Source organism: Lissotriton vulgaris, chromosome 5 (genome assembly GCF_964263255.1).
Source record: "Lissotriton vulgaris chromosome 5, aLisVul1.2, whole genome shotgun sequence".
Taxonomy (NCBI): Eukaryota; Metazoa; Chordata; class Amphibia; order Caudata; family Salamandridae; genus Lissotriton; species Lissotriton vulgaris.
The window spans coordinates 374039792-374059746 of record NC_141693.1 but is presented as its reverse complement, the minus strand read 5'-3'; the positions used below and the strand labels follow the sequence as shown (position 1 = coordinate 374059746).

At 42.2% G+C, this 19955-nt stretch overlaps 1 protein-coding gene across 1 annotated transcript in view; it reads right to left on the bottom strand.

Annotated features, from left to right (window-relative positions):
• Positions 1 to 19955, bottom strand: part of CHD5 (chromodomain helicase DNA binding protein 5) — a 1029381-nt gene that overhangs the window by 581107 nt on the left and 428319 nt on the right. The window contains exon 6 of the mRNA XM_086921723.1: positions 534 to 658. Within this exon, the coding sequence (XP_086777849.1) occupies positions 534 to 658 (125 nt within the window). The remainder of the gene's footprint in view (positions 1 to 533; positions 659 to 19955) is intronic.

The following is a 19955-nucleotide window of genomic DNA, read 5'->3' as shown; positions in this document are numbered from 1 at the left end:
AATCTATGTGGTTTTAATATCTAGTGGCAAAAATATGTGTAAGCTTAATACAGGTTTCACTATCAAAAATCTTTTGATGCTTTTTATTATCCAAATTCTGTTTTGGGTATTGCAAACAAGGTGCACCCTCAACCTATTTGTTTGAGAAAAAATGTATTACATATCTGACTAACAGACTCTTTTTTGGTTGCTTACCATCTCAAATGAGTGTGAATTGTTTATGGTTAAATCATATGATAAACATGCCATAACTAATTTAGGTAACCCATAACTTGTATGCTACACAGCCAAATAGTATAACAATTTCTTACTATCTAGCAAAGCAAAGATATCACATTTTTGATGAATGTGCCACATATACGCCCCAAGACGTTCATGCATGACACAGTGTCAATTACTTCAGCATTAGCCCCAGATTTGAGTCTGAGAGGTGGAATCGCTAGAAGTAGCCTTGATTAGGTGGTTTTATTCAACAGTCTGCAACAAACATTTCCTGTGGAAGTGTTATTACATATTTAATAAAAATAACTTACTGATGAGCCTTTTTTCCTTTTACTAGCCATTCCTCCAAAACGGAATTTGAGACTGGCCATTTTTTTCCCTTTTACTTTCTTTTTCATCTCCTTTAAACATCGGGGTTTCTTCTTGATGCCTGGCCCTGAAATGGAAGGATAGACTTGCTTAATGTGCTGATGAAATTGTGATTATATAAGACTGAATTCAAACAATATTGGATTTTCTATAAAATTATAATGACAAGATGTTTACATCAGGTAGCTTTTATGACTCGGTGCAAGTGATTTAAGCTGCTGGCTTAACCATGTTGAGCCAGCATTGAAATCATAGAATTGCTGCATTTATCTTCACACAAATGTATGCCACTTTTGAGTTGATAGGTAGCACATATGGGAAGGGAATTCATCACAGCCAATGTCCTGTTCGCTTAAATAACAGAGTAACAAGGTACTTCCATTTTGAGATCATCCAACAGTTAAGCAGTTTCACGGTGGACACATTTTAGATTACTGTGTTTTAACCCTGAAATCTAGTAACTAGCACATTTAACACATCTAACATTTCCTTTTCTTTACGTTCAAGGTAAATAATATATACCTACTTGACCATCAATCTATTGATTGTTAGAACCTCATGGGTAAACCTAATTATCTGTCTTTTGTTAACCTTGGTTAACCACCAAATCAGGTTACTCAAAGGAGCCAATAAATACATTTCATTCACCTAGTCCTGAAGAATACCTCAAGTAGTTAATTGACAGGATTCCAATTCCTACCTTTTCTAATGGGATCCTCAGATTATTTTCAGAAAAGGAAGAATTCCACAAGTAGCAGATATTTTTGCTGAAATGAAGTCCAGAATTGTCTAAATCAAAACTGAAATATGCTGGCACAGTATTTCATTGATTATATCTCAGGAGTTTGCTGGCAAATCTGTAATTGCTGGATCTGACATAAGACCTGATATTGGGCAAAGGGTAATTCATGTACATTTTCCTAGGTTTGACTTCTTATAGGATAGGTTGTGATTCCTTGCTTGCTGGCCTGACTTGCAAAATAAAGGCCTAACTTAAAGATTCCAAACCAGAGATAAGGAAGAGCATTAATCATCACTTCTTACCATGGAATACAATGTCTGTTCTCTACATTGTGCCACGAGGGTCCTTAATAAAATAACAGCAAATTTATTTTGTAAGAAACCTTCTTGGAAGTTCAGGTTTATATAAATACATAGCAACAATAAAATGTTCATTACCAGTGACCTACAAGGGGAATTTCCTCCCCCTCAAAGGATAAAGGAAAGGATGTAACATTGCTGTTCAGCAGAGGGGTCACCACACTCTAACAACCTGCTCTCTTGCTACAACAATATTGGAGAACTCCCTCAATTTGAAGTGATGGATGTAAAATGCTTTACAGTAAGAAAATCAAAGGGTCCCTATTCAGGTGTCAAATGGTTGTGGGCAAGGTTCTCAGTACAAAAGAGCATGCATCAATTTGGATCATGCGTTAAAGAAACAACAGAGTTCAGTGAAACTATACATTCATTTTTGTAGTAGATTAAGTTGGTGTTCATTCAAATATTTCAACAAAAAACCTGAGAAAATGACTAATATATATAAGTTAAGAAAAAAAGGGGTTCTTGTTCTTACGCGACCAGAGGGGACATAATCAGTGTATCAAGAAAAAAAACCTGGTCTCCACTTATACTGCTGCTGTTTATTTAAGCAGACTTGGATGCCTAGACAATCTGTTCTTAGGCATGCACCAATTTAATCGCATGTGTTAACAACATATTATAGTACTTACAAAGGGCAATTCCACTAGCTAAAGGCTTAGTGTGTTTTCTCTGTGGAGGATATTTTCAAAAAGGTTTAATCCCCCAGAAATTTGCCCTTGTGATACCAGTTCCTACCTATTAGGGCATAATTCAGCAGACTTTAGGATTGGTCCAAAGAGTGACACTGGTGTAATGTTGCCATGTAGTAATTCATGTGTATGTTATTATTTTTAATCGATTATTCATATATTTATGTATTGTCTTGTATTGTATTTATGAATATCGTCAATCATTGTAAATTGTTTTCGTTTGTGTGTTCTTCTCAGACATATGAATGTTGCAAAAGTGCTATATTATGTCATAAACACATGCGATTAAATTTGCGCTTGCTTAAGAACAGATCGTCTAGGCATCCAAGTCTGCTTAAATAAACAGCAGCAGTTTAAAGTGGAGACCAGGGTATTTTTTCTTGATACATTGATTATGTCCTCTCTGGTCCCGTAAGGACAAGACCCCCTCTTTTTCATAGTTTATTAGAGTGGGAAAAAAAAACAGCGAGAGTCAGGCAAATCAATAGCTTGAAACATAGTTGTTGAAATCAACACAATACAGGCTTCATACAAGCCTGTAAACAATGTCTGAGGAAGACACACTGTCCTTTTCTGAAGCTCGTATCCAGAACCTGATCACGGGACCATCTTCCTTCTCCGAGTACTAATGCAAAACAGCAAAACAAAACTGATAAGTTTGGTTCGACTCAATAAAAAAAACATCCGTACTGAATTGCACGGACATTTCTTGCTTAATCTACATTAGGGGATAAGCTCAAATGGATAATTGTTTCAATCAGTGCTAAAATGTAGTCTTTTGGCATATTATTTGTCAGTGTATAATGAGGTATAAATTTGTAGTTTAATAAATTGTTTTCTGTTTTTTAGACAGGTTCATGAAAACTTTTGTCCTGAAAAAGGTGAAGGAGTAAACTTTTACAGAAATGCTGCATCAATTTTTTTAAGTTTTCAGTTATTAATTTTAATGTATAATTATGTCCACCATATTTGCACTGTAACTTCTCTGGTGAGAAGGTGTTTTTAATTCTGTGAGAATTGTAATGTATTTTTCTCTTTTTTAATGTATGTTTTTATAAAATAAATCTGACACTTATATATATTAGTCATTTCCTCAGGTTTTCTATTGAAATATTTGATTGCACACCGACTTAATCTACTACAAAAACTAATGTATAGTTTCACTGAACTCTGTTGTTTCTTTAACACATGATCCAAATTGAGGCCTGCTCTTTTATACGGAGAATCTTGCCCACAATTGTTTGACACCTGAATAGGGACCCTTTGTTTTTCTTTCAGTTCTACCCTGTCCCTTCTCTCAATATTAAAGTAACGCCCTCCTTTTTGTCATGAAGAATGCTTTACACCTTTGAGTATTAGGAGTAGCAGAGAAAAATCTTGCCCTGCTTCATTGAGGATATGAAAACCCTGTCACTTGTATGTTTTACTTCAGTAAAGTACATCTTGTTTCCAGATCTTGATGTTGTAAAGTGGCCTGAAGTAAAGCAAGGCATTTACTGATAGTGTTTCATATTATTCTACAAAAAGCAAAATGCTTTTGCCACTTCCAACCTTTATAAATCTGACACATAGTCACATTCTTTTGCACTCCCTAAGCCATTCATTGGCTCTCTGAGATGCTTGTGTGTCGACATCTTGCAAATGGGCTTTCATTTTGCGAACCGACCTATATTATTAGGTCAGTTCACAAAACCACAGTTCTCAGAGGACACAGAATGAGCGGCATAATATATATCGAATAAGGAGGTTGAAATTTGAAAGCACCTCTGTTTGGCTACAATCACAGAGAAGGTGGTAAGCAAGAGACAGCAGATCACCATCCCTGAGTCAACATTCTCAAATTGGAACCATCATCCTCATCATCATCAATAAACTTTATTTCGGTTCATGAACCATAAAAGCGCACAGTGTAAGACAATATATATACTTAAAAACATTATAAATACACATGACAATGTAAGTATGTAAAACAATCATAGTACATCAACTGACAAAAAGCTACTACAAAGCTCAGACAAAAGCCAAAGGAACAAAACCCCCTAATAAAGTCTTTACGAGTGGGCTCATTAGGGGTCTGCTATGTCACCCAAACTAGCTGAGTTTTTTCCTAGAATGGGGAGCTAAATGTACTCACTGAGATTAAGAAGAAAAATTGTGCACCACGATAGTTGATAAAATATCATTTATAAGACATAAAACCTAAAAAAATCTAGTTTTACTTGTGGATTTCTCCCAGGACTTCTTACCCTAATATTTATTACTTTGCTTTGTTCATTTAGTCATTTAATCCTTACATCAGCTTTTAAAAGTCATAGGAGTTCATCAAAACATCAAAATGCATAAGCCACTTATTATACAGATTAAAGTCCCAATAAACTTTAAAAAACGTTTTGTGATTAAAACATAGGATCATAAAATGAAATTAATTGCTTTCTTAACCCCCAAGACCTAATGTCAAAATCAAGAGCTGTAGCTGCATAATTCCTAGCTTTACATCCCTATTTTCAAAATTCATATACAAACTCCGTCGCTTATCCTACGAACCTTTTTCTAACACATCATATAGAGAAGAGAAATCTGGATACCACGAATACTATTGCATGATGGGTACTATGTTTCAGTATTCTAAGTGCCTTAAGATGGTTAGGGATTCCTATTTTCCAACAGCCCTGTACTATACACGTTTGGCTTTCTCATCTATAAGCTAGGCAAAAGAAAATGTGTGTGCCTCAGTTTCTTCTGCTGCTCCACAGGAGGGACACCTCCAGTCGAGTTCCCTTTACCAGGCACTAGTAAAGGTGCGCAGGGGGAGCGAACCATGCCTGAACTGTAAATACAGTACTGGCTGAATCTCATCCAGAAAATTCTCATATATATAAACATCTTTAATCTGTGTAAAGTTCCTAGGTTAGATTAGGTTAAGAAGTTTTGTAGAGTGCACAGCTGCCCCAGCAAAGGGGCGTCCCAGCGCTAGCAGCAGCAGATAGGGAGACACAGACATAGATGGGTTTTAAGTGCCTTACGAAAAACTAAATACTTAGTCAGACTTCGGATGCGCAGTGGAAGATAACTCCAAACTTTGGCTGCCAGTGTACAGAAGGAACGCCCACCGGCAAGCACCCTCCTCACTTAGGAACAGCCGCCAGATGTTGACCCATAGACCGAATTTGGCGGGCGGGTGTGTAGGGTAGGATCAGGTTGGCCAGAATACCAGGGGAGGAAGATTTCAGAATTTTAAAAGTGATACAGAGGGACTTGAACTCTACACGGCTGGCCACAGGCAGCCAATGTAGTCGTCGGATAGCACATGAGGTGGAGCAAGTTCTAGGAATCCAAGCAGAGTCTGGCCACCGCGTTCTGAACTCTCTGAAGTCTCAGAATCTCAGTCTTATTTGACCCCAAATATAGTGAACTTGCGTAGTCCAATCTAGAGAGAATGGTGGCCTGGATGATAACCCGCTGAGTGGGCGGATCAAAAAACCCTAGCAGTGGTTTGAGCCCACGCAGTATTCCAAAGCAGGTCCCTGCCACCTTCTTAGTTTGAACTTGGAAGCTGAGGGCCGAATCCACCCAGATATTTTACCACCTGCTTGGGGGTGGGTGCACAGCCCAGGGTGGCAGGCCACCAGCGCTCACTCCACAGCTCTGGGTTCCTCCCAACCAGCAGGATCTAAACCGTACCAGCATTGAGCTGAAGACAGTTGGCAGATAACCACACAGCGATAGCTGTAAGATCGCTCTGAAATTTAGAGGCATCCCCCCACGAAGTCACCGGAGAGTACTACTACCATCGTATGATACCACTGTCAGCCTTCTGCTTCTGGCCACAGCTGCTAGCAGTTGGAAATAAAGATTAAATAATGTAGGGCTCAGTGCCGAGCCCTGTGGCACCCCTTATTTCAAGGTGTGGATCGAGGAGGAAGAAGGGGGCCTTACTTGGAAGGGTCTCTCGGAAAGGAAAGAGGCGAACCAATCCAGGGCAGTGCCTACAATGCCCACCTCCACCAACCATTGCAACAGGATCTGGTGGGAAACTGTATCAAAAGCGGCACTGAGATCTAATAGAATCAGTGCTGAAGTATGTCCCACATCTAGTGTGACCCTCAGATGTGCTGGGGGAAGATTCACAAAGTTGCTAATATATTTTTTCCTACTAATACGATGTCTTTTATGGTCTTATGTCCCCATAGCTCTGCGCCATAATTAATGGGTCCCAGGGATTGAGTTTTGTATATTTCCATCAGGGGGCTGAGAAGCTTGGAAGAAGATGACCTGTAAACCTTAGCCAGGCTATCTATATTATGTGCTACTTTCAACATCTGTTTCCCAATATGAAAGGCCCAATCTATGTTCTCTTTGAGAGTGATCCCCAAGTACTCAAAGATGGCGACCCTCTCCACTGTAATTACATTCAGCGCAGGTTTGGTCCTGCTGGAGTGTACAGGATTAAAAATCATACATTTTGTCTTAGCAATGTTGACCTCAAGGCCCCGCTAGGTGCGAAAAGTATTGAAGCCATTGAGAATCCTTTGGATCCCCATGGGAGATTTTGAGAGAACAAGAGTACCACGGAAAACATCAGGGTTGGGATTTAGGATGAGCAGATCTTAGGAGTGCTGTTGTCACTAACCTCATTCAACGTATCAACCAGCCCATTAATGTAAAAGCAAAATAGGGTGTGAGCCAACACACAGACCAGTTGAATGCCCCTAGTTACTGGAAATGGTTCAGAGAGCTCTCCTAGTTTCCCACATCGAACCTGTTCAAAGTTATTCTCATGCAACCTCTTAATGATATAACAGAGGTAAGTGGGGACCCCCATATTAGACATAACAGAACAGAGTTTAGACCTAGGAATTAGGTCGAAAGAAGATTTTAGATCTACAAAGATCAGATACAAACTACCACCCTCAAGCACCATAATTTTCCAGTAAAGTCCCTGAAGGCGGAATCTGATCAACGTTGGAGGTTCAGTTTCTAAAGCCTACTTTTAAGGTACTGAGGGCATCCTGGATGTCTAGCCACACTTTGGACAGATCTAGGATTATCCTTGAGAAGACCTTCTGCATCATGTCTATAATCTAATGGGCATGTAATCCCTGGTAGAAGCGCTGACACTTTCTTGCACACAGGGATTATTTCAGCACCGGCTCATGTCTACGGGATGGGCATACAATCCAGTACAGCATTAAAGATAACTAGCAAGTAGCGTACCCAAACATCAGGTTCTGAAAGATATAAATCCCCATTATCCTATTGATGCTGAGCTCCTTGCGGGGTGCTATGTTTGAGATTACTTTGCATACTTCCTCAAGGGAAACAATGGGGAAGTTCTCATTGGCCATCGCAGCATCCCGATCCCAGTCAGTTTGCAGATATGCATTGTAGTTCACCCATTCCTCAGGTCGATCCTGGAATTCATTAAGTGAGCGAAAGTGGCCTTTTCAAACTTCAACTGCGATATTTGGCTGTAGGCTATTTCCCCCTTACCGGTTACTGAAGGTGACTATATTTCAAAATGCCCTTAGGTCTTTGGATTTGAGTGCCTGTAAGAGAGTCTCCCACTTGGCCATATTCCAGTCTATTTTAACCGGTTTAATAGCATCCTTATAAGTGGGAATCTGTTCTTTTAAAAGCAGCCCTACCTCCTTAAAAGAACATTGCTGTTTTAACAGAATACGTTTCCCGATTGGGAAATATTAGGGAAGCTGGCCATGGTTGCCTGGACCATTGCTTACTCTCCCCAAGGATGCTAAAGCGATTCTCCATGGGACAGGGATCCCAAAGGCTCCCCTATTTCGAGTCAATTATCATCTTAATTCAGGAGTCAATAACTGGCCATTTGTTTGCAACTGGAATTGCAGGTGCAAATCACTGACACACACAATATTGAAGCCTAGTTTGGAAGGAAATGCCCTTCCAAAGACCTTTCTGACATGTGAAAGGGGTTTTGTACACTCGAAATAGTAAATTCTTGTGACAAACCCTGTGACTCAGTATTTTGCATGGTTTACGCAAAATTGCTTAGTACATATGGCCTTCCGTTCCTCTGGTTGTTGATGGAAAGTGTGCTTCTAAATTACCATGAACTTGAGTTGATAAATTATATAAAGCACACTCTATTTTCAGTTATTCTGTAAGGGCCCTTCTCATTATGGGAACATTTTTCAAGATGGAGTCAGCCACTATTCAAGCTAGAAGAAATATGTCAGTTATAGCACCCCTTAACTTTGAGAACACTATAAAGGCTGAAAGGAAAGTTTCAACAGCTCAGGCCCTGATTTTCAATCAGTTGAAATATTTTGTGTTCTCTCAATTAGTTCACAACTCATGTTCCCTAAAATTCAGAGGGTGTTTGCAATCTATTTTAATACAGACATTGGCGTTGTCAGCTACCAAAGTATATGAAACTAACATTTTCTTTCTTTTCTATTTATCTCAATTATAGTTGAGGCTGGATTTTGCAAATGATGTCCCGAATCCCTCTGTTTTTGCTAACGATATCCCTAACCTGCATTTTCAATAAAAATACAAAAACATGTTGCAAAGCTTTTGGTTTCTTTCTTTCTGTTTTATGTGCATGTCCATGGTGTGAGAACAGGCACTTTACTGTCCCACACTGTTCAGGACAAATGGCAGATGCAAAGGTTTTGTCAATTCAGGAACAGCATGAGGATGGCACTATCATTGAGGGCCAGCAGGATTTCAGCATAATTTGATGCCAGGGGAAATTGCAGTCGGTTCGAGAACTTGAGGTCGGGAGAATTGGTGCCTATTCTGTCTGCATCTGGATTCAGACCGATGGGAAAATACCTTCCTTGCACATTTCATTTTACTGCACTGCTGTCCAGAGGATGCCTCAATACATTACAAAGTAACCAGTAAAATACACATCTCCTGCAAAGATTTTGGTCATATGCCTTCAGAAGATACTGATAATGGCATCAAATTAATTGGGGAAGTTTTCCACAAAATTAGGATAAATAATTTGTTGATCAAACCTCTTCGAAACGTGCATGTAAGGTAGCATCTATACTACTATTATAAAGAGAGAACAGAAACATTTTGGCAAGGAAAAACTCGGGAACCACAGCGCCAATCCACACACCCAATACATTGTTGGAATCCTCAGGGTGTGTAGATGGACATAGGCGACATAAAATTAAAATAAAATATAAATTAAAAAATTAAAATGTAAAAACAAAGTAGTCCCCTAAAACTAGCGCCGGCCGCGACGTAGCGCTGACCGCGACCTAGATGGCCGCCATCTAATTCCGCCTCACTAACTACATCTGCTTTCTCACTTTCCAGCCAGCGCCAGGATGCTCCTTTCGGAGCGATAGTTGCGCTCTACAAATACCCAATACCAATACCAATACCTAGACGTGCGTGATGACGACAGGCGGGGAGGAGCGGTGACGAGCGGCGAGGAGTGGTGGTGAAGGAGCGATGACGAGCGGCAAGGAGTGGCGATGAAGTCCGGAGCGCGGGGAGGAGCGGCGGCTCAGGTAAGGCAAAGGCGAGGAGGGAGGCGGGCAGGAGGCGGTCTGGGCAATGTCGGGGCGGGCGGGGGCCCGGGCGGGAGTGCACAGAAGCCTAAAAGAGGAGTGGCGGTGAAGTCCGGAGCGCGGGGAGGAGCGGCGGCGGCTCAGGTAAGGCAAAGGCGAGGCGGGAGGGAGGCGGGCAGGAGGCGGTCTGGGCAATGTCGGGGTGGGCGGGGGCCCGGGCGGGAGTGCACAGAAGCCTAAAATGCTGCCCCCAGCCCCCTTCTGCCCCGGGCAACGCCAGGGCGGGCTGCTAGTATAAGTATAAAAGCTGCTAAGTTAGCCAGTATACAAGAAAACCACAAGAAAAAAATGAAGTAAAGGGTTGGCAACATTACACCCCTTACCAACAATGAATCAGACTTTTCCTCCACAATTGGCAAGAAATCAAAATTAAAATTACTTGCAGATACAGAAACTGACGCTAAAGCAGGACCTCCAAAAAGAAAAGTAGTTGTTTTTATTGCTTTATATATTCTTAAAGAGCATGTTCTACCCAAAGGTATCAATGGGCTCTCCATACAACATGGCGAAGGTGATATACTTCAACATTTCATAGAACAAGATATCACAATCAAATATAAAAAAGTGAGTGAGGGGTGATCAGTAGGTTACAGAGGAAAGATAGGGTTGCGGTTATAAGATAGACTAAAGAGCATATGGTATACCTGAGTAAAAGTGACACTCTTAGCTGGAAACTGCAAAAGAGCACGAGCAATATCCTTGTTAAAAGATATAATTATTTATAGATGCACATGTACAAATATGAACATATACAACAAGTCTATACAGATCAAGATATGGGTGAATAGACAGGTTCTGAGGGAAAGGGTGCCTGACTCGTGAAATGTAGCTCATGTTGAGAAACGAACAACGTTACCTCGTGATTACTGGCATAGGGGTCCACGAAGACAAATATGCTTTGTCCGGAGGAGAGACCATGTGGCCAAAGGAACTGCACACATTTAGATTTTCAGCCTAAGTGAACCAATTTACCACTTTGGAGTATGAAGAAAGATAGGTAACAGAGGAAGTATGGCAAATAGTTCCTGCATTCGGCTGCACAACTATACCAAGACTGGTTCACTGGGCCAGAGATGAAGCCACTATGCAGGGGGTTTGCTACTTTCTACATCCCGGCTACTCATGCGGGTGCAGGTAGACCGTCGGGTGGTCTAATCACATGGGTGGGTGTTCATCTTGGCTGTACAGCATCCCAAATACAAACTTCTTCCAAAGATACACTATGTGTACAGTTGCAGTTTCCACAGCACAACCCTATCATGTTAATTAATGCTTATTCAAGATCCACCCTGGGAGGAAGGGAGTCTTCCACTATTGAGGAGTTGGACACAGTCTTATCCTCTACTCCAGCAAACAATATGGTCATATTAGGCGGGGACTTCAATTGCCAATATGAACCTCTAGAGGGCTTGGAATGTGACATTATTTCAGAGGGAACTCCCTGCTCAAAATCCCTGAATCAGGTTGCCTTCTAGTGACTAAATGGACACCCCAGGTAATCCAGATGAATTGCATCTCCTTAAATCATTCACTGAGAGCATGCAATGGTAGATCTCATTCGGACTCATCATCTGCCTTTACATTCCACAGTAAAAATCGTGGGTTCATATTGGACTACATCCTGCTAAATACTATCTATTGGGACAGGATGGTAGACTTTAAAATATTTCCCCGCACCAATAGTGACCATGATGCATTGGTAATCGATCTCCACTCTGTTACCCCCACTACAGCAAAATGCACTGATCCCCATAAAGACCATGGGAAAATATTATCTAATTGTAGAAAGCGCATACGTTGGGTCAACTTTGTCAAATCCCAGGAAAATATGAGCACACTCTATGACACACTTCTACCAGTGCTCCTAGAAGCCTCCATTCTATGCCATCCTGATAGGGATTGCATGTAAATCGAGGCTATTGAGACAAATCTGGAAAATCTTAAGAAAATAACACTAGAATTCTTTTTCCAAAAGCAAACCATCTAAACCCAGTAGACGCGGCGCCACATCCATGGTATAATTGATATGCCGGAAAGCCAAAAGCTCATTGGTGGCCTCAATAAAATCAAAAGACGCTTTCCAAATAAAAATTGATAGAAGGGCCTATAAAGGGGCAGTACATGCAGCTAAACACAGATGGGAAATGGAAAACTGGGAGTTACTAAAAACTTCTTTTGGGGAAAAGGATATGAGATCTTTTTGGGGAATTGTAAACATGGGCACCACGGTGCCCATTAAAGCAATTGAACTGTCCCTGGGAGAAGAGGTTTGGCGGGCACATTTTGAATCTTTATACCAAGATACAGAGAGTATCGAGATCCAAGTTGATCATCTTTGCCCTGATCTACAGGCCCCCAACATAACTCTGCAGGAAGTCAAGGCTGCAATAGTGAGATTACCCCCAGGTAAGGCCCCAGGTCTAGACAAAATTCCCGGGGACCTCTTTAGGAGTGAGCCAGAAATCTGGGCTCCTTATTTGTGGGTCATTTTTAATGCAATCTTGTCAGGCATGAAAATCCCTAAAAGCTGGAAAGGGGCTGAAATAATTCCTATTTTTAAAAAGGGCTCCCCACTTTTGCCAAGCAATTACAGACCAATTAGTCTGATAGACATCCCACAAAAAATCTTTGCACGAGTCTTATTATTGAGACTCCAATCCTGGATGGATGAGGAGAGTGTTCTTTCCCCACTCCAGGCAGGGTTTAGGGAAAAGTTGTCTACTTTAGATCAGGTCCTAAGACTTCAGCTACTCCATTGGAAGACAGTCTCTCTTGAGAGGGGAAGCTTGTACCTGATATTTGTAGACCTAAGGTCAGCTTTTGACCTGGTGCCCAGGTCAAAACTATGGTCTGTTCTATTAAAGCAGGGGGCCCCGGTATATCTTGTACAGCTTATACAACGTCTGCACGAAAACAACTTTGCACAGATGAGATTTGGTAGGGATGGCAACCTATCGGCTCCGATTCCGATCGAACGAGGCGTGCGCCAAGGTTGCGTTCTGGCCCAGACACTATTCAGCTTATACATAAATGATCTGATTAAAGTGTTGACCGAGGAAAAAGATCAAGATGCCCCAAAATTAGGTTCAAAACAAATCTCGGCGATGATGTTTGCCGACGATACGCTTCTGGTATCCAAAACCCCTATGGGACTTCAAAGGGTGCTGGACAAATTTCAATTGTTCTGTGAGGATAGGGGACTTGAGATCAACCTCCAGATAACGAAATTCATGGGTTGTACCCCTAGAAAGAGTCACATCATTTACGTATCTAGGCATCACAATCACTAAGACAATGGATTGGGGGGCACATATAAGCAAATCAACATTAAAATTAGCCCAGTCCACAGGGGGGATATTGAAGGTTTACAACAACTCCAACAAAAGTGCCATTAGTCCAGCACTGGAAATCTACAAGGTCCAGGCCTGTGGGGGGTGTGCTATACGGAGCAGAATTGTGGGGGCACTGCAGGCCCAAGTCCCTAATACAGATAGAGAACCAATACATCAGGAATCTCTTTAATCTATTGCGCAGTACCCCTTTAACACCTCTCCGTTTAGACTTGGGTCTAATGGAACTGGAGGCAGTCTTCTGTCTCAGACCCCTTCTATACTGGCGTCACCTATGGTCGACCCCGGAACTCATTGTCTACAGAGAGGAACTGTCTGAAGTTCTGGAAATCAGGGGTGCTGCTAGGCTCCCTTGGTTGACTCATATCAAAAGCCTATTAGCTGATATGGGTTTGGGGGAATGCTGGTCTAATCCGGAGGTAGCTTGTACCCAAGTTTCTAAACAGCAACTAAAAATTATCTACAAGAACTATAGACTAGCCCTGCTACACTCAGATTCTAACTTATGTAAAACATCTCAAATTTTTTGGGCAATAAAGGATAGCCCCGCCTTCGAAAGAGTCTTTGACCTAATTAATCCCCCGGCTGCTAGAAAACTCTTATTACAGTTCAGTTTTGGAGTCCTACCTTTGCGCTGTATGACCTCCAAATAGAAACCACAAAATGAGTCCAGGTGCCCTGCTTGTGATTATTCTGGGGAATCTGAGCTCCACGTCTTCTTTGTATGCCCGGCTGGGGTACAGCAAAACGAGAAAGAGATGGTTAGCCCAGATTTGTAGAAATGTAGGCAGGGGGTCCTGCGTTGAAACTTTCAGGATACTGAAATGTGACATTAGTATTCCAATAGTCTATTCTTTGGCAGGGTTCCTTTTTTCAATGTGGTGTACAAGAAGGATTTTTATTAAATCTTCAACTGCCCTGGCAGCTAGGAAATAGCTACAGTTTCATCCCTCTTACCAATTGGTTCTGGGTGGATGGAAAACTCTAACTTGGGGAGCTACTGAACACCAGTAATTTCTGAATATTGCACCACACACTTTGATCCTATAATTGATGCTGCTTTGTAAAGATCCTGGGAGGAAAGTACTACTCTGATTTTAATCCTTATTTTTAAATTGTATATACCTTTTGGAGTCTATTTTATTGTATTTTAAAATTAATCTGCTGAAATTTTTAATACCATGCTGCAAATATCTGTACTTTCTGGGCCATGTTGGCCGTAATAAAGATATATTTGACTTGACTTGGTTCACTTCCATACTGTAATGTACAACAATACAATGTCCATCAGGATTCTCTCGACGAACTTCAAAGTATACTTGGAAAAGATCTCACATAACAAATTGCAACTTTGAGGGCCACTTGCCTCAGCAGAATCCATTCCAGTCCCAGAACATGGTTTCAGAGTCATGCTGCTGGTCCCTATGCCCAAGCATAGTCCTATTGCCTGCTGTGACCCCTATTCCAAAAGCAAATTATTTCAGTCTGCCCTTTGTCCCCTAAAGTTCTACTTGCTCTGTTGATCCCTATGTCAATATCCTGCTGTCACTCTGCCATTCACTTTCATAGAAACCTGCTCACTGCAGCTCGTCTACCCAGGCACACGAAAGGAGAATTATTATTAGTTGTTAATGATGATTTCAAGGTCTACGATGAACTGCCTCCTGGGCATCTGGAGCAGGAGCCTTTGGGCACCCTGGAAAAGAAACTAGTAGTAAGACGATTTCCTGTCCCAGGATGGCCTGCCTTTGTGGCACATGACCAGTTCCTGCTCCAGGATGCAGGAATAAAGAGGCTCTCAAGGGGCCCGTTGAGCATTGCAGCACCCACCCAACAAGGAGGTGACCCGATGATGAAGAATGACTGTTTTACTGTGATTGGTGAGAAATACACTTGAGAACTCATAGCAAGTGTGTCATCATTTTAGATTTATATATAGCACTAGCCAAATGTTTTATGACAAAGCAAACCCCCTCATTGTGTTAATTTCTAAAGGCTTAAAGTTTTACAGCTTTGAATGCATCAGGAAGTTTTGGATGTGTCATACATCTACAATAAATACAGGATGTTAGCTCTCTAGTTGTCATTGGAAAACTATGGGAGGCTGCAGTAGAACACTGGGGTATTAATTGAGAGGCTGCTGCTGCAATTTCGTGTTTTTGTCAGAATGTCAGACTTTATTCTGACTCAGCAGAGGACAAATGTACTCTAAGTTTGGCTTCTGGAGCACATTCCATTAACTCTAGGAGAAAGTCATGAAAAGCAACAGTTTTCTCTCAAATGTGGTTCATCAAATTCCGTCAAAGGATCAGCATTTGTCACTGGATAAAATCACCTTATAACAGGCCACATTTCCTAAAATTAGTATGGTACCACCCAGTGGCACCTCCGCCGCTATGGCGCAGAAGTGTCGCCCCACTGCTTTTATGCAGTGCAAAGCAGAAACATAAAATGATAATGTCTTTGCATTATAATAATTTTATGCTGCTTCCTGCTGCTTTGGTGATGGGTGGGTGGGCGTTGCTGCTCGGCTCTTGGAGCAGGGGAGGAGTGGTTTGCCCATGTCAAAGTGCACAATAACTGTTTGGTCGTCCCTCTTGGGCTGCACAAACCAGTCATGCACACTTTCCCCATTCTCCATGCAGGCTGCATTACAACCTGCATGGAGAACATGCCCAGGCCCCCATTCCCTGGTTGACTGTCGAATTAGGACACTCAAAATCAATCACAAGGCTGCATTGCATTGTGATTGGTCAGGGGAGCCTGGGTGCTTACCATTCACAACGCTGCATTTCAACGTTGTGCTTGGTCAGTGGGGCCTGCTTCCTGTTCATCGATGTGCATGAGGAGAGCAGGAGCAGAGACGTGGGACCCAGCCGGCGGCAGGGTAACTATCTTTTTAAATATACATATTTTTTTTCACCATGCCCGACCCCTCCGGCAATGCCCCCTTGCGATTCCCCTGTGCTGGCCCCGTCATCCACTCTATGCCGGCTGCCCCTGCTACCACCAACAAATGATTCATTTTGTGACTAAAATCTGTTATCATCCTCTATCCGTACCCTTTTTGTAACCCTCAAAACCTGCCACTCACAATGCATTTCAATGGGGACCATGACTCAGAATCAGGTAATGGCTGCAACAACATGTTGTCTATGCTGTGGCCAGCCAATCAAGGAGGGGTCCCTTTGAGCCCCCCACCACATGCACCCAGGGTTCAGGGTGTGCTCACCCTGACCCCTTATAGATATATTTTGAAATTCATTTTCAGGACATAGGGACCATGTCCCTGAGTCCTGCAGTGGCTGGCACTACATATTGTTGAGGTTGTGGCCAGCCAATCAGGAATGCCTAGATCCCTATAACGTAGCCAGTCAGAGCACATATGGACACCAACAGTCTCGATATACCTATTTTTAACCCCTTCATTACTATCCCAAGCATGTCTTTTAAAGTGAATTTCTCTAAAATAGCTGAGAAGCTTTTCACCAAATCATGAAAACCACACTTTCTCAGTAACGGTCTAACTTTCTTCCAAATGTGGTGTATTTCCATTAAGCATTGCTTCCCAAAATTTCCAATGGGAATTAGCATGTGAAAATCACATTTTGGGGTCCACTCTTCACTTTGGACACCTCCTCACCCCAAAACTTCCTAGAAAGGAGCTGAAGTGAATTCACTTTTTTTAAAAATTGTTTTGTGAAGAGTCATGAAACAATGCAAAAGTTATTAGTGAAACAAAAACTACTCTTCATACATAAACTCTAACCTAACTATAGCTACACAATGGTGACTGCATACTGTCAGATGCACCTTTTCTCCTCATATCTTTCTAAAAGATACTCCATCTGAATGTCCCACGGTTCATCTCTTCCCTTCAGCGCCCTCTTTTCACTCTCTCTTCCACGTACATTCTTGAATCGCCTTACTTTCACCATGTCTCCACACACATCCCACCCATTCACCTGTAAGCATTCCATTTTCATTACCTGTTGCCCTGTCGATATTTTGACAGCTATGTACCTCCTTCACACACTTTCACATAGAATCACAATTACAACTGGCACACTTGACCATTGATCTGGGTGCTCTGAAGAGAGGCCAATGATTGGATAAGCATGTATCCTGAACCCTATAATCAACCAATGATGGGCACTCTGAGAAATTCACACTGAATTCAGTCTGAACAATATAGGTCTCAATTGTGGCACTTTATAAACACGCAGCCACAACCTGAACTCACACAGATACACGAGGTGCCTTTTTCACAGTCTGCAATATACAAGAGTAATGTGTTGAAATATAAAACAATACAGAAAAAACATTATCCTGGATATGCAAATAGTCCTAGGGAAAGCAAGAGTAAGTAAAACATTAGGGCCAGATGTACGACCCACCAATTTGCGAATTGCAAAATGCGTCGCATTGGCGACTCGCAAATTGGGATGTACAACAGTATCTCAGACACTGTTTGCAATTCCTAATGGGGTCGCAAATTGCATGCCTCATTAATATTAATGAGGCAGGCACAATTTGCGACCCAATTAGGAATGGCTAGCACTCACAGGGATGGTGGCCTGCTGGTCAGACCACCATGTCTGTGACTGCTTTTAAATGAAGCCCGTTTTTCTTAAAGGAAAAAGGGATGCATTTAAAAAAAACAAAAAATTAAACTTTTCAGTTTCATTTTTTAAGAGCAGGCAGTAGTCCTTAGAACCACTGCCTGCCCTTACATTTTTTTTTTTACATATTCACAAAGGGGAAGGGGTCTCCTGGGTACCCCAACCCGTTTGCGAATGGTTTACCACCTACTTGAAGTAGGTGGTAAATTGAGAGTGTTTTGCAACCACAATTTAGGGTGGTACAACTGGCCCAAAATAAAAACAGGAACTACATCGCTGTTCCTAGGCTCAGAGGGCAGTGACTGGGGATCAGGACTTCTCCAGATGCAGCAGTGGCCCCACCTACCACCCAGCAACACCACTAGTAACAAACACAGTACTCAGATATACAACTACTCCTTGATTCCCCTCTGAGGCCACAAACCAAAATGCGTGACACTAACATAGCGTTCTATAAAACTCCTCTTTTTGGTAACCCTGGGGCATATTATCAAGAGCCTTATCGCCGCTTTAGCTGGACTTTTTCCCGCTAAAGCGGTGATAATTTCATTGCCCTATTAGCAAGCTGTCGCTATGTGGTAAATACATTTTACCGTAGCATTTTTCCATATAATTATCAATAAAAGACAGCTCATTTAAATGAGAGGCAGAGTCCGTGGTATCTGAGTCATACGGGCTTTAATGGACAATGATCCTCGAGGATGGGATATCATGTTCCATCACCTCTAAGGTTCAGGAAGGGACATTCAACGTTTTATTAGCATTACACATTATATATAGTAAAATGACACAATTGAATCCAATACAGTAGGCGTAACAGGTGAAAAGAGAGAGATAAGAACACATGTGCGTAATAGGAGGCGTGAAAAAGGCGTACACATGGGCGTGCACTGTACATGTCAGAGAAACGTCACAAGAATCGTCACATGTGGGTGGATGCATAGGGAAAGTTGCAGGATCAGCAGAAACCCTTGACCTGCATGCGCGCGCAACTAGCATGACGTGTAACTGGGGAGAACTGGGGGCTTTGACTTTAGCACTAGTGGAGGAGACTGGTGTCTGGAATGTCAGGGCAACCTGTACCTATAGCATATCTGGTATCTCATGTTTGGAGGATGTAGTGTCTGAAGTAAAAGGTCTCTCGGGCAGGGGCCATTCAATACTGAAAGCTAGTGCGTGCATACGTGTCTTGGTGCAACGTGCGGAGCCATGGGCCTACCATGGTAACGGATTCAGTAAATCACTTGCAAGGAGGACAGGAAAGCCGGGCCCTTTGTTCTGCAGCCGGGAATATGTTTACCTATTTCACTAGACTGGAATGTGTTTTCGAGGAGGCTGAGCAGATAACTGTAGGCAAAACATGAATTTGGCAGGCAGTCCAGGCCGAGCCGGGCACCGCTGCGCTGGCAGGAAGTAAGGCAGGGGTCAGGGATGCGTACAGCTTTCGGAGACAGGAGAGATGAGGCAAAGAGGCCTCGTTTAAGGGCCTAGCTCGACTGGGCCAGGAAACATGGAGAAAACGTGTGCGAATTTCAGAAGTGCACCATGTAAAGACGTTGGCACCGTATGCCTAGAAGCCTAATTAACGGGATTTCTTTGCATGACTGGATAGCTAACATGTTAAGGTTGGACGCAAATGTATTTGCGTCTTTCTAGCATGTACAGAACAGAAGTTACACGACATACATGGAACATGGGTGCATGGATAGGGTGCGAGTGGGGGACACATTAGCTACCTGAAAATTTCTATTACCTCATTCCCTCCTTGGACCCTACTACACCCTTTAGGATATATCTATATTCATGAGACCATCTATCTGTTCATAAAGCATCATTTGTTCTTCTTTCTTTATTCGGGAGCGGGAACGTGTACTTGGACGGGGAATACAAGCTGTGGCGCACAAGCCGCAAATCGCTGGCCCACATTGCAGACAGAGACAACAACTGAATACTATGACCAATATTATTCCTAGGAATGACAACAATTTCCATCCCCAGGCGGATATTACACTCCAGAGCCAACCGGACCAA